Below are 15,636 nucleotides of genomic sequence, written 5' to 3'. Positions count from 1 at the left end.
CTTCAGCCCCACTCCTACTGAAGCCCAGAGCCCCGTCAGGTTCATCCTGTGGGGCTGAAGCCCAAAAGCACTCCCCTCCCCACTGGGCAGAAGCCACTACCCCACTGCAAGGCAGAGATCCTGAACCCCCTCCTCCCCTAGTCTGGTAGGTGCAGAATGGGGCGGGGGGGCAGAGATGGGGGTCTCCGAGAGCTACACTTTAACGGTAAAAGAGCTGCATGTGGCTCACGAGGGCTGGAGCACCCATGGAAAAAAATTAGTGGGTGCTTAGCACCCACCGGCAGCCAGCTCCTTCCCCACCGCAGCACCTCCCGCCCCCCGGCATCTCCACTGATCAACTCCTCCCCCTCCCTCCCAGCGCTTCTTGCCCGCTGTGATCAGCTGTTTCGTGGCATGTAGGAGGTGCTGGGGGATGGGGAGGAGCGGAACGGGGCAGAAAGAGTCAGGGCGGGAGTTTGGGGGAAGGGGTGGGGCTGGGGCAGTGATTGAGCACCCCAGGGGCAAGGAGGAAGCCGACATCTGTGTGAGAGAGAGCACATACGTGGAAGTGGGTCAGATCATTGTAGAATTTGGCAGATTCTCTGAAACCAACTTTCCTATCAGCCTTGTATTAAAAAGACTCCATCACCCTTTGCTCCTAATGAGAATGAGGCAACTGCTTTGTAGTTTTTGCATTGTGTGTAAAGTTAGCCTCTAGTCAATGGAAGATTGAAACATGACAGGACTGGGAAACTGACAAAGCGAGTACCTATATAAAACAGAATGGAGTCAGGAAGGTGTCTGTAATACACACACATAGCTACTTAATAAAACTAGTCTTCTTTTCCTCAAATCTTGAAACAAGTATTCGAGGTTGCTTATGAATAAAGCTACCTAAAATTTCTCTAATTTTGTGCACGTGCACTCATAGCTAATTAATAGTGAATGTAAGGCCCCAAGGCTCTACAACCCAGGCCTGACATCTCCAGGCTGACATCTCCAGGCTGCCATCCAGCAGCAGCTGTAACCTACTTGCACTCCAATTTCTACGACCCACTGTGGATATAGGCCATGGGATGTTCTACCTCAAGGGTTTGAGGGACAGCAGTCCATGACTCCCAATTGGCACCCTGCCCTATATAAACCAAGGGGGCGTTCCAGGAAGTGTCCAGGTAACAGTGTGGGTCTTCTGTAGCTGACACAACTGTTCCTACTCTTGAATTCCTGGCTTGATTTGGACTTCACCTCCTGACTTGGACCCTGAAACCTGACTCAGACTCTGACCCTTGGTATTGACCCTGGCCTGAACCTATGAGCTCTGTGGCTACTTCAGCCTCAGGTTTGCCGCATCTCTCACCCTTGGCCCTGACTGCCTTTGCTGGAATCCTGACAATGTATTTAAAGCTGTTCCCCTTCCCCCCCCCCTTTTCTTGGGTGCAAGTACCCATCTTATAATTAACCACAATCTATGAAATTATCTTCTACTCTGTGAGTACTCAAACAGCACTTGTAGATCTTAATATTCTTCCATTGTGTCCACTATGCTAACAAGACCACTCAAGGCAAGAGCTTGTTGGAAAATTTCCAACAAAACTTAGTTTCATCAGAAAATGCCAGTTTGATAGACCGAAATGTTTTCTTGAAACAGGCAGGTTTCCACTGGCGCCCTGGCTGGACTAGAGTCTGTTAGGCTCCCTGCTCTGAGGCAGGCAGCCTCCCAGTCCCTAGACTCTCAGCTAGAGCCAGGTCTCTGGGGTCTGCTACGCACTCACTACATATGCTACTGCAGGCAGCTTCCCAGCCCCCTTAACCCCATCCAGATGCTGGGACTCTCAGTGCTGGCTTGACTCCTCACTCAAAGGCAAGTCCCAAGACAGCCCCAAGAGCCCCAGATGACATTGGGACTCTTGGGACTGTCTAGGCTCCTCCATCCACAGCAGGGAGCCAAGGCTCCCAGCTATGCCAGGCTCTCTGCTGCAGAGCAGGAAACCTAAAAGACCTGAGAGCCCTGGCTCCAGCTGGAGCTCTGGGACAGCTCCGCCATGCCAGGGCTTCCAGTCTCCCACTTTGGAGCTGAGTCTCAAAGCCTAGGGAACCCCAGCTTGAACCAGGACTTGGTTCCTAGCTCCACAGCAGCTGGGAATCAAGAAATTTACTGAGAAATTTTGACAAATTCAGTTTTGTTCCAATGCAGAATTAACCCAAATAAATAAAAAAAAAAATCTCCCAAACTGAAAATCACAAGTTTGGGCCAGCCCTACTGAAGACACCATAAACAATGTACTGCATCAAGTATTATGTGGTCGCGAAGATTGCCTGAAAGTCAATGCCGCTCACAACAGGCCTATCTAAATTTTGCAAACTTCAGCTGTGAAGTTCCTCTCTCTGACAAATTACCTGAACCATGAAATTCTATCTGACAGCAGAACAAAATGATGATTATTTCTAGTACAGGAGACAATGAAGATAGCAATAAATCCCTTTTCCTTTTCAAAGCATGTCAGCCACACATTCTTTGTGACACAGAACTATATGTCCATGAAGATAAAGCCAACCTATATAGTTACCACTTCAATAGGGGACCCAGTGTCATACTCTGCAGACTAAACTTTGCTCCTAAAGTCATACCAAATTCTTCATATACCCTGAGGGTATTCAGAGGTCTTCCAGGGAGACTCATCTAGATATTAACTCATCTAGATATTTGCCTAGTTTACAACAGGCTACATAAAAACACTAGCAAAGTCAGTACAAACTAAAATTTCAAAGAGACAATGACTTGTTTATACTGCTCTATATACTGAAATGTAAGTACAATATTTATAGTCCAATCGATTTATTTTATAATTATATAGTAAACATGGGAAAGTAAGCAATTTTTCAGTGATAGTGTGCTGTGATACTTTTGTACTTTTATGTCTGATTTTGTAAGCTAGTAGTTTTTAAGGGAGGAGAAAGTTGGGGTACGCAAGACAAATCAGATTCCTGAAAAGGGTACAGTCCTCTGTAGAGGTTGAGAACCAGACTTCTAGCATTATTCTGGTTCCATGTCTCACTGCCTGGAGGACTCACTCACAATAAAAGGGTCCATCAATACAGAATTGAGATTCAAAGGCATTCTGCCTGCACTATAATACAGAGAGGATCAAAGAAGACACTTTATGCAGTTCGGGAGAATCAGCACTCACTAGTATCAGGAGACAGAAGCATTTCATAAACTTCTCTAAGACATTTTATGCACTGTAGTCACTTCTGCACATCAGCCAGATAATACTTACCAATGTTTGTTGCCTTGGGAACAAGCCTCGGCAAATACTGTTGTCTGGTTTGTTGAATTATGTTACAGTCTAGTTAGGTCACTCTATTACTACATCTTCCTCTGCTAGCTATAGAAGGTGTTCCTGTGCTTGGAGGGCTACAATGACCTCTCATTATTGCAATATTAAAAGGTGTCAGGCAGATAAATTACTGGTTTACAAAAGCTGGGTTGCCTCCTGCATTCTGACATACTTGGCAGTGTTTCCTATCAGGTGCAGCACAGATATGCACATGCAACCTTTAACAGCTGCCTAAGGCTTTGTTGACAGGATCAAGGTTTACTGGTAATATACTATACTCCCCATCTATTCCCAGTATAAAAGTGTCTTCTCTTGGTTTAGTTTAAACCTGTTTCCAAGCAACATCAGCAAAACGGAAAGAAGGAGCACTCATACCAAATCAGAGCGTCTATACCAGATTATACTGGTATAATCAGTTTAAATTCACACCTTAATTTAAACCAGGATAATTTTCCTCTGGAGGCAAGCCTTAGACTGGGAAAAGCAGGTCGAAGATCATAATGCAGTCTCAATCGGATACTGATGGCAGTGGCAGTCTTGTCCATTACTTACAGTTCACTCACTGTCATTCAACAGCATTTTTATTTTTCTAATATTTGTCACTTTCTCCACTGCATACTTAATTGATGTTTGCAAAGCACAATAAAATCCTTGGTTGGAAGGATAAGAGACAAGTATGATTTTAATTGCATCTGCATACACTGCACCAGCACCTCTATTTGAAGATTTCCATTTCCAAACCGGTATTATTAATTGGGCATTTGGTTTTACATAAACACTAATTAAGCCCTAGAAAAAGATACTTGACAAATTTTCAAAAGTGTGGAACATATATTTTATCTATTTAAAAATGCTAAGACAGCTATGAAGATCCATGTGCTCCAGTCTCTAGGATTTCAGCCACTTCTCATTTCACATCTGTTCTCTCTACACATAGAGCTTTTACACACTACCACTTATAACAGCATAACTTCTGTCACTCAGAGCACCCGGAGCAATGTAAGTTACACCGACCTAAGTGCCAGTGTGGATAGTGCGGTGTCAGTGGGAGAGCTTCTCCCACTGATATAGCTACCGCCTCTCGTGCAGGTTCAGTGGTTATACTGACAGGAGAGCTCTCTCCCAATGGCAAAGCATGTCCTCATCAGACGCACTGCAGCTGTGCCGAGGTAGCGCTTCTAATGTAGACTAGTCCATACTGTATGCAGGGTTATGGCACTCACTGCTACAGGGGGAAAAACAAGAAGTACTAGGCTGAGGAGAGCTGACCGCCATGAACAAGAAAGGAAGAAGCAGACAACAGAAGCACAGGTAGAAGACAGCAGCACAAATTCAGGAGAGAGAGTTAAATAAACCGCAAAAAAGCTATGTTTAAAAAGTGGTATTTTACTGAAGTGGGAGTTTCATTTAAACGTGCACAATAGAACACTATTATGTATTTCAAATGTCTTGTTCCTAATTAGTTTAAAAAACACCTAACCTACACATATACCCATTAATTCAAATCATGGTTAGAACACCGTAATTCTTAAACGCAAATATTGGAAAGTGAGGAAATTCATAGTCAGAATTCCACAAATATCCTTAACTCAGCCATAAAACCTTACCTCTGCACATGGTTCCACAAGAAGTGTGGTTTCAGTAACACTTAAGGCAAATACTCTGGAAACAAAACCAAATTAAACCCAAGTGTGGTGTGTAGTCTTACTCTGGTTATTGTTACTCTAGTTATTACCATCAGGCCCCACACTGGCAAGGAAGGGATTGATAAGGGTCTGTAGTCCCAATTGGCCCTGCACCACTATACCTGATGTCAGGAGAGGAGAGGGGAATTAAAAGGAGGTGGCCCAGTTCAGTTTGGGGTTGACAAGGAAAGAGAGCGGAGCTCTACTCCTCTTGGTAAGGGAAGCCTGGTTTCAAGCAAGAGTCAGGCTAGGTCTATACTACCCGCCTGAATCGGCGGGTAGAAATTGACCTCTCGGGGATCGATTTATCGCGTCCCACAATCGATCCCCGAATCGGCGCTCTGACTCCACCAGCAGAGGTGGTAGTAAGCGCCGCCGACAAAAAGCCGCAGAAGTCGATTTTGCCACCGTCCTCACAACGGGGTAGTCGGCTGCAATACGTCGAATTCAGCTACGCTATTCACGTAGCTGAATTTGCGTATCTTAAATTGACTCCCCCCGGTAGTGTAGATGTAGCCTCAGAGAGCTTCCTGCATGGATGAACCTCCAAGCAGATGGGACAACCAGCCCAGAAAGACTAATTAAAAGGACTGGTTGCATCAAGACAAATCCTGGGCAGGGTGGGGTATGGTCCTGTCAAAGGCTTCTCAGATTAACCTGGTTTTGAGTTTGTAATATTCCTTTGTCTTTTGAACTCTAATACCCTGGAAGAGGTGGAGTTAAATTGTGACCTGCCTGAAGGGCGGAGTCATGGAAAGAGGTGGACAACTGCAGGAGCAGTGTGGCTGTTGGGGCACCAGACTGGGAGAGAGCTGCCAGGAGGCACTGCAGTGGTGAATCCACATTTTTTTACATTGAAGTTTAATTTTCCTGGTTGATTACTATTGTCCCATAACCCTAATAACATTTAAATATAGTAGTTTGTGAAAAGCCAGATTAACTGTCCTCAGGGTAGATTTGATTTAAATCATGATGTAAATCATGAGTCAGGAAGACTCGATTTAATCATAGATCTCTACATAAAAGTAAATTATTGTTGGTTGTTATAGCCTTAATAAATATTTTTCACAACTCAGTGATAGATGAGACCCAAACTGGATCTCTTTTACGGCCTGTTGCCATTATGTTTTCCCTTCTAGTGAGAGAATGGTATGGTAGATCTCAAATCAATGAAGGCTACACTCTGAAATATGCTGCTCAAACAGTTTCACTTTTGTTTCTATTGCCTGTCCCTCCCTTCTCACATTTATCCCCAGACTTCTTCTCCTTGTCCAGATCTATTCCGCCCCCAACAATCTTCTATTCATTGAACTTTTTGAAACTTTGCACTTTTAGAGAGAGTTAAGGGATTGACTCTGTGTACAGAAATTTGCAGAGGGACAATAGGGTTGAGGTCCTATTTCTCACCTCTATATATTTATTTATTTAAAAACATTTTTGCTGTTAACAAGCATGTTATCTCTGGAGATACAAATCAACAGTTTGAGAACTGCAAAACTAAGCTTCTCTACTGGTATCTTCTAGACTTAGTTAGCACTGAGTCCCATTGGGTAGATAGAAAGATTAACCTAAATAATCTATACAGAAGCCTCTGGAATCCCATAAAACTGGGTCCCTAATCCATGAACTATTGGAACTCATTTACAAAACTTTTCTTAAACATTACATGAATATATTATCTTATACTATAGCATTAATAATCCTTATCCCATTATGAGATAGTTTTAATTAAGATACATTATAGCTCAAAGATATCTTTAGGTAGGTTTTTTCCTCAAAAAGCATTTTATCAAAAAAATCTAATTTAAATAAATAAAATCGGATTTTTTTGTATTTTTTTTTTTAAAAAGTCATTGATTTTTATCCACCCTGATTGTCCTGGTCATCTCTAACCATGCATTTAATAGATGAAACATGCAATAGCAGAGAATCTCCCAAAGCAGTTCTAATTATATATACTGACATTTAAAATGCCAACAAGCAGACCTTTAAAGCACTAAGCAGCCCTAAAAAAAGAGTTCTCAGTTTGAGGAGAAGATTTGTTCCCAGAAGAGAGAGGCTGTCCTGCCTGAAGATCAGATTACCATGACATAAAGGAGCTCCAGCAGTAGACACAATCAGAACTCTTCACCAAATGTTCTACCCTGCTGGCACTAGGCAAACTCTAGCCCTCTCAACACAGTGGTCTTTGCTAGCCCCACAGAAGGGGGGTTGGGAGAAGGCAGGCAGATCCCATAAAAAAGCAGGAAAAAAGATGCAGGGACCACCTCTAGAGATGAGTTATTCAGGCTCTATTCTCATTCAGTCTTTCCCTCCTTTGGTAAGGCTACAAAATATGCCAGCTATCTTGGGGTTTTCTGTCATCTGGACACTTGTACCAAGAAACAGAATTCAAACCAAACTTATTGTCAATGTCAACTTGCAGTAGATTCAAACCAGGTGAAAAGGTCAATTACCAGTCACATGTTAATCAGAATCGTTTTAAAAAGTACTTTGGTAAATAGATTGATAGTGTAAGTAAAAATTCTGAAAATCATCTGGTAGAATTTAGCATTAGGTTCAAGTTTTATGCAATGATCTTACATTTTACTTAATCCTGATTACTTAATCCTGTCTCTGTGCAAGGGCATTGACTAGATGACCTCTTCAGGTCCCCTCCAATCCTACATTCCTATAATTCGGTACCTTGACTTTCTAATAAATCAGGTTGTCTAATTTAATTTTACATTATTCTTGTGCTGAAGCTTCTATCAGTTTCCAAAAAATGTTATTCTACAAACAGTCTCACTATTAGGAAATAATACCTGATATTCAGCCTAATTATCTTTGTTTTCAATGCATATTATTAATTACTCCTAGTTTTACCCACTTACTAAAAAAGGTTCCAAATTTCGTGTTCCCTGCTTTCCTGAAATTCAGACTCAAAATAATACTTTTAAAAACCCAGAATTATTCTCCCTTTTCCCCACACTGAATAACATCTGTACAAATTAACTCACCTTTCCTTTTTTTCCTGTTTGTGTGCTTCTCTCGTAAGCTGAGCAGCCTTTCTGCTGTAAGGATGGATGACTTTTTTCTCTTGCCCTCCTCCTCTGCCCTTTGGTACTTTTGGCTGAAATGAAACATAACAAGGAATAAAATGAGACACTTCAGTTCTCTTCACGAAGTGTCTCATAAGCTACTGCAACCAGAGTAAAAGACTGCTCAAAGGGAAGCCAGCAGCACCTTATCAAAGAGATTCACTCAAGAAAGAGCATGCATTAACACCTCAGAAGGTCCAAAATTCATACAGTGGGTTTAGGTGGACTAGTGTAAGTTATATTCATGTCACTCCTTGTGTTACTAAGAATAATAAAATGCAGACTCCTGAGTTCAGATTCCAACATAGCACATGCAATATGAAAATCAGACATACAAACTCTGAAGGCTGAAGCAAAGCATGCAGTTATAACACACACCAACTCTAAACTAAAAAAAAGATATAAAATTTGTTACAGGCTGCTACTCTTCTATTAACAGAAAATACCTTCCTTCTTAAAGAGCTCAGTGGTGAGGAAACTTTAAATTACCTCTCCTAACAAGGATGCAATTTCCAATATACTCTTATTTAAACTTTTCCCAACTGACAGCTCCGTTTAAACCCTTGTCAGGAACCCATCTAATCTGCACAGAAAGAACCAGATTGCAGCTGCCACCCACAGAGACTACATGTCCCAAAATACAATGCTCCATCTTCGTGGAGCAACAGAAATCCAATGAAAAACAGGAGTACTTGTGGCACCTTAGAGACTAACAAATTTATTTGAGCATAAGCTTTCGTGGGCAACATAAAGTACTCCTGTTCTTTTTGCGGATACAGACTAACACGGCTGCTACTCTGAAAGAAATCCAATGGTCATTTCTGCACTAAAGGACTTTTACAAATAGAGATAAAGTTATAGCTTTCTGCAATGTCAGTGATTCAAGTGCATTTGTATATGTTCTAAAGAAAAACATCTTAAGCAAACATTCAGGTTACAGGAAGGGGCTCTTTTTAAAAAGGAATGCATCGCAAGCCTCATCCCCACACCACTCCATTTCTCAGTTCTGAATCTGAAACAAGAAACTTCAAGAAGATACAGATAGGAATACAGCGGTAAACATCTACCTAATACAAACCAGACTCAGGTTTCAGTTGTGGCTTGTTTTTTTCCCAGTAGTTCCCATCATTTTTATTTATTTATTTATTTGTTATGAAGTTTGAAGGTTGCCCCAAAATTAATGGAAAGACTACTAAGGAGTGCGACATTGAGGAATACATAGGGAAGAAAACAAACAAGAGTAAGCTTGGTCATAAAGTAGTGATCCTGCACTAGTGTTCACAAGTTTATTAATGTGATGATTTAAATTTGCATAGACTGCTTCCTCTAGCACTTCTTGAGAAGACACCCTGAAGCTTCACTAATTTAAAGAAGGTATTAATAACCAACTATTGTTGCTCATGTGACTTCAGCCCAATTACATGCCAAACTGGAAGCAACAGCAACATGAACAAGGCAGGTATATAAAAAAGAAAATATCATGCCATAAGCAGCAAGGAATTTTCCTCTTGAATCTTACGCACACCACTGTGCCAAAATAACTTACTCCTTCTGGCCAAAGAGCAAGTAATATTGTATTCTATTTAGTTACGTATATACAGAGAACTTAAAAACACACCATAACATGAACATTGTTTTGTAACATTACAGAAAAACAAACAAATAGGAAGCTCTGTAGTTTCCGTTGTTGGGGGCATCACAATGTGGACCGGGCAGAATCTGTACTAATGAACTGTTTTATATGCATTCCAAAGGAAACAAATCTAGTTGAGGGCTTCAACACCCTCTGCTACCACACAAGTGACATTAGCATCTGGTGATCAACTACACACTTGCATGCTTCTGTCCTAAGTCACTGTGCTGGATAAGGGCCAAGAGGATAAAACATAGGAGAAATTAAATGTTTAAAACCAAGAGTTGACCAGAACCCATGGTGCTGAACTCATTTTCATATCTATTATCAAAATCTGGTTGAACACAAAGATTTTCTGGCTTTGAAATATAATTGCAGTTTGATAGCCTTATTCTAGTCCACATCACAAAAATGTGATATAATTTGACACAGCCTCCTACCCACAAGACTGGAACAGAAGTTTTTCAGTTTAGGATTGGAGTTTCTAGACAGAATAGTGGTGGGAAGTCTAGAAAAACATAGATAATTGCTCTAGTCAAGTCATTGCTAACAATCATACTCATTTGCCCATCCAGTTCAGAAACACACTGAAATATAACTGTGAAACAGCAACACACATACGAGCCAACTACTTGCTCAAAACTTGAGCCAAAAGAGTCCAAAAAGACAGATACATTTCAGTTGCTGTACATTGATCAACACCACAGAGAGTACAAATTTAAAACTTTCAAACACTTTTATATATAGTTATCTTGACAACTAATTTATCCAGACAACTCCCTGTAGATAGTGCTTGAAATGATTGATTCAGAACCAGTTAACATTATATTTACTACTACCTGTTAGTTTTTCATTCTCTCGGTTTGGTGGTATGTGTCTTCTACATATAGGGAAGACCTTTGGCTGCAATCAAGTTTGTTATGTTCATTTAACTTTTGTTTGTTTATAGTCTCTAGAACAGAATGATTTTCTGTCCTGTTGACTTGACATAGAAAAGGAAAGAACCGATTAACTACCTGAGCATTTAACAGAGCACTGATCCTATTCCAACTTCTGCAACAAGTTTCAAATTGCCTTTTCTGATGATAGAACAGCTTAAAAAATGGCCTGGTTAAAGAACCTGCAACGAATGTCTGGAAGAGTTTTTAAAGTACACTCTGTGGTACAACAAAAGATTTTATTCACAGCTAGAATTAAAAAGTACTAATGTTTTTTAAGTGGAGAAAGCAAAGTCTGCAAATTGGAATGTGTGTCAGTGGACACCATTAAATATGACAACGTAGAATTTTATTACACTAGTTTTCCTAGTCCCTACACTTACAGTAGGAAAATCAAATACACCTGCTAAATTTGCACATGCCAAACTGAAGGTACAATTTTGGGGGCAGGCGTTGAGGCTATTTTGAATATCTGGCCTTGAAAGCTAGAACACCTATTTTAGAGGAATTCCCCATAAGCATATAAACAAAGTAGATTATTATCTTGACTTTAGTAAAGCTTTTGATACTGTCTCGCATGACCTTCTCATAAACAAAACTAGGGAAATGCAACCTAGATGGAGCTACTATAAGGTGGGTGCAAAACTGGTTAGAAACCCATTCCCAGAGTGTAGTTATCAGTGGTTCACAGTCATGCTGTAAGGGTGTAATGAGTGGGGTCCCGCAGGGATCAGTCCAGGATCCAGTTCTGTTCAATATCTTCATCAGTTATTTAGATAATGGCATAGAGAGTACACTTACAAGCTAGGAGGGCAAGTGCTCTGGAGGATAGGATTAAAATTTAAAATGATCTGGACAAACTGGAGAAATGGTCTGAAGTCAATAGGATGAAATTCAATAAGGACAAATGCAAAGTACTCCATTTAAGGAACAATCAGTTGCACACACACAAAATGGGAAATGACTGCCTAGGAAGGAGTACTATGAAAAGGGATCTGGAGGTCACAGTGGACCACAAGCTAAACATGAGTCAACAGTGTAACACTGTTGCAAAAAAAGCGAACATCATTTTGGGATGTATTAACAGGAGTGTTGTAAGCAAGACAAGAAGTAATTCTTCCACTCTACTCCCCACTGATTAGGACTCAACTGGAGTACTGTGTTCAGTTCGGGGTGCCACATTTTAGGAAAGATGTGGAAAAATTGGAGAGTGTCCAGAGAAGAATGACAAAAATGATTAAAGGTCTAGAAAACGTGACCTATGAGGGAAGATTGAAAAAAATGGGTTTGTTTAGTCTGGAAAACAGATGATTGAGAGGGGAGATGATAAGTGTTTTCAAGTACACCTCTACCCCGATATAGCGTGACCCAATATAATATGAATTTGAATATAACGTGGTAAAGCAGTGCTCCCGGGGGGGGGGGGGGTGAGCTGCGCACTCCGGCGGACCAAAGCAAGTTCGATAGAACACGGTTTCACCTATAACGCGGTAAGATTTTTTGGCTCCCGAGGACAGCGTTATATTGGGGTAGAGGTGTATGTAAAAGGCTGTTACAAGGAGAAGGAAGAAAAAAAAATTTTTCTTAACCTCTGAGGACAGGACAAGAAGCAATGGGCTTAAATTGCAACAAGGGAGGTTTAGTTTGAACATTAGGAAAAACTTCCCATCAGGGTGGTTAAGCACTGGAATAAAGTGTCTAGGGAGGCTTGGAATCTCCATCATTGGATATTTTTAAGAGCAGGTTAGACAAACACCTGTCAGGAATTGTCTAGATCAGTGGTTCCCAAACTTGTTCCGCTGCTTGTGCAGGGAAGCCCCTGGCGGGCCGGGCCGGTTTGTGTACCTGCCGCGTCCGCAGGTTCGGCCAATTGCGACTCCCAGTGGCCGTGGTTCGCTGCTCCAGGCCAATGGGAGCTGCTGGAAGCGGCGGCCAGTACCTCCCTCGGCCCGTGCCTCTTCCAGCAGCTCCCATTGGCCTGGAGCAGCGAACCGCGACAACTGGGAGCCGCAATCGGCCGAACCTGCAGACGGGGCAGGTACACAAACCGGCCCGGCCCGCCAGGGGCTTTCCCTGCACAAGCGGCGGAATAAGTTTGGGAACCACTAGTCTAGATAATGCTTGGTCCTGCCATGAGTACAGGAGACTGGACTAGATGGCCTCTCGAGGTCCCTTCCAATCCTATGATTCTATGACTTAANCTTTCCCTGCACAAGCAGCGGAACAAGTTTGGGAACCACTGATCTAGACAATTCCTTGGTCCTGCCATGAGTACAGGAGACTGGACTAGATGGCCTCTCGAGGTCCCTTCCAATCCTATGATTCTATGACTTAAACCATTTGGACTGCTTACATTAGGCATGTAGGAAAAAAAAAAAAAAAATCAGCAGACTAGAAAGTAAGACTTACACCTAAACTTTACTCCTTTTTCTGTAATAGAAATACTGTTGCATATATATTTTTAATTATTAAAGGAGTAACGATTTTGAAAAGAATATAGTCCCAGGGTATACCAAGTTATGCTACAAATTTATTAGTTCTCTTATACTGTGGTATGTTGAGGTAAAAGAATATTTTTTATGAATACAGCTGGAATGAATTATCTGTTACGAAATGTGTGGATTGCACAGCTTCATATATTAAACACAGACTTTGCAAATTTGTACTTTTAATTATATTGTGTAGCAATAGACTCCCAAATCTATCTAAGCAATTCGGATATTTAATTTCTATTAGAAACCAATAGGGATTATATGTCCAACTCCCCCATCTGACTTTGAAAATCTCATCTATACTCTTCATATTGACCAACACAATTCTATATTTTGGTATTTTAATACACTGGAAGAGACTCAATTGAAAATAATATGAATGTTATGATCTCCTGGTTACTTGTTATTTTTGGTCTTTGTATATATGTTTGCAAATTTCAGTAGGCAAGGTTAAGAGTGGGTGTGCCGGGTAAGGCAGGTGGAGCGAATAGCAAGTAACGAAGGACTATCTGGCCGCAGGGGAGCGGCAGGATCCCTTAGTTAATTCTTTGCGGAGTTATCATGCTTGAATGATTTAAAAGCACAGAATAACTATACGGAAAAGTAGATTGTCGTAGGCACGAGGTGGAAGACCCTGAAACACAGAGACAACGAACGACCTTTCCAGACACTCCAACGCCCCCGTTCCCATGTAACCTGCCTGCAGCCGGGCAGTGGCCCTGCCAAAGCAGCCCCACGGCTCCTCCCTGTCTCCAGTCGGTTTTAGAAATAGGCAGAGGGGCCCCCGGGTAGGTTCCTCGCTCGCTCACTCCCCGGACACGCGGCGAGGCACCGGGGTTCCTGCGGCGAGCGCGGACGTGTTGGGCTTCGATGTTTGTACACGTGGCTCCGCACCTGCTGCTTCCCCGCAGGGACCAGCCCCCTGGCCCGGCCCGGCCCCTCGCTCCGTGTCTCGCGGCGACGAGCGCCACGGACCGTGGTGTCCTCCGGGGCGGGTGCTCGTGTCTCGAACAGGCAGCGCAACAGGCAACACCCCCCCTTCCCCCGCACTCACCATGGCGAGTCCCACGCGTCCACCGAGCGAGCGGCACAGGCAGGCAACGGCGACTCGTGCGGTGCGCCGGGCACCGCTGCAAAAACCCGAACCGGATGTCTGGTCCGTAGTGAAAAGAGCCCGGCTCAGTGCCCCGCTCCCGAGCGTCTCGTTCCGCCTGCGCTCGGTGATTCCGTCACTGGCCCGGCGCTATGTCCCGGTCCAGGCTGCGGCTTGCCCTCCTGACCGTGCCGGGTGCGTGTCTCCCCAGCGGGTGGTAGGCCCGCCCCGCCCGCTGACTGCTAGCCGCGGGCTACCCCAAACCCCGACTGGAGGAAAAAGCAAGCTACAGCCACGTGCGCGGGTGTGGGCGAGCTCCCACCCCGCGAGCAGCAGTTTTCCGAGAAAAATCTCACAACGAAACCAAGTTTTACGAAGGACGTTATGGGAAACTAGTATCACTTGACTGATCCCCCAAAAGGAGCAGCAGTTGACAATACAATAATAATGATAGAAAGTATGTGTGTCCTTAACACTAGCACACAGACCTAGGAAGTCAGCAGTTCTCAGTGCTTTACTCCTGAAGGCATTCTGCACCAAACAAATAAAAATTCCGTGCACAATATTTTAAAATTGTGTTTATCAAATAAATGTGGAGGCTCTAGTATGGCAGTGGGGAGCAGAGGCTACTGCCTCACAGAGATGGGAGATCACTGTGCAGCTTCTCTCTCCCCCGGAACACAGACTCAGCAGTGAGGTTGCACCCAACCCTGACAGCGCAAGGACCGGGCCTGCCCCCAGACACCCCAGGGCCCTGCCCCTCCATGTCAGGTGCACCAGGTGTGGACAGACAGGCTCAGCAAATCAGGATACAAGTATGGAGAGGCTCAGTGTGGGGGGATCCAGCTGTGGGTTGAGAGGGTTCTGTGTGGGGCAATCTGGCTGCAGGTGGATCAGTGGAGGATCCAGGTGCAGGGGGATCTAGATGGGGGTTTCTGGGTGAAACATTAATTGGACTCTGCAGGAGAATCCAGATGAAGATGGTTGGGGCTCAGCAATGGGGTTGGGTGGAGGGATAGCGAGCTTGGCAGGATGGTCTGGGGGGGGGGGCGGGGAGGGGAGATCAACATGCTGGGGGAATGGGGCTCATTGGAATGGGGATCCAGGTTCAGCTGGTTGGGGTGGCTCATTGGGGTGGTCCAGGGGGAGTGGGGCTCATGGGGGGGGGGGTTCTGAGTGTGAGGGGGGATAAGACTTGGTAGGACGGTCTGGGTCTGAATGCATGGGGGTTGGGCAGATGGGGGAGCATCTCCCTGTACAGAGATCCTTTACCCTGCAGCTGAGGAGTGATGGGTGCAGGAAGGGGTGGAGGGAGGGGAGCTTGCAGAGCTTCCTACAGCTGGAAAAGAAAGCTGGGGGTGGGTCTGACCCGGTCCCAGATGCTCTTCAGGGGAAGAG

General features: G+C 43.7%; 1 protein-coding gene across 4 annotated transcripts in view; it reads right to left on the bottom strand.

Moving 5' to 3' along the window:
- TMA16 (translation machinery associated 16 homolog) overlaps nt 1-14,383 on the bottom strand; it is a 142,356-nt gene extending 127,973 nt beyond the window's left edge. For 3 of the 4 annotated variants that reach the window (XM_034770657.1, XM_034770659.1, XM_034770658.1), the window contains exons 1-2: nt 14,200-14,342; nt 8,002-8,114 (exon numbers count right to left, since the gene is read on the bottom strand). In XM_034770657.1, coding sequence (XP_034626548.1) covers nt 8,002-8,114; nt 14,200-14,202 — 116 coding nt within the window. In that variant the 5' untranslated portion in view covers nt 14,203-14,342. Of the gene's footprint in view, nt 1-8,001; nt 8,115-14,199 lie in introns of all 4 variants that reach the window. The other variant, XM_034770660.1, reaches the window with a different exon arrangement.
- Nucleotides 14,384-15,636: the final 1,253 nt, after the last annotated feature.

This window comes from Trachemys scripta, chromosome 5 (genome assembly GCF_013100865.1).
Source record: "Trachemys scripta elegans isolate TJP31775 chromosome 5, CAS_Tse_1.0, whole genome shotgun sequence".
Lineage (NCBI taxonomy): Eukaryota > Metazoa > Chordata > Testudines > Emydidae > Trachemys > Trachemys scripta.
Note: the sequence above shows the minus strand (reverse complement) of the source record. Positions and strands in the feature narration are given on the sequence as shown.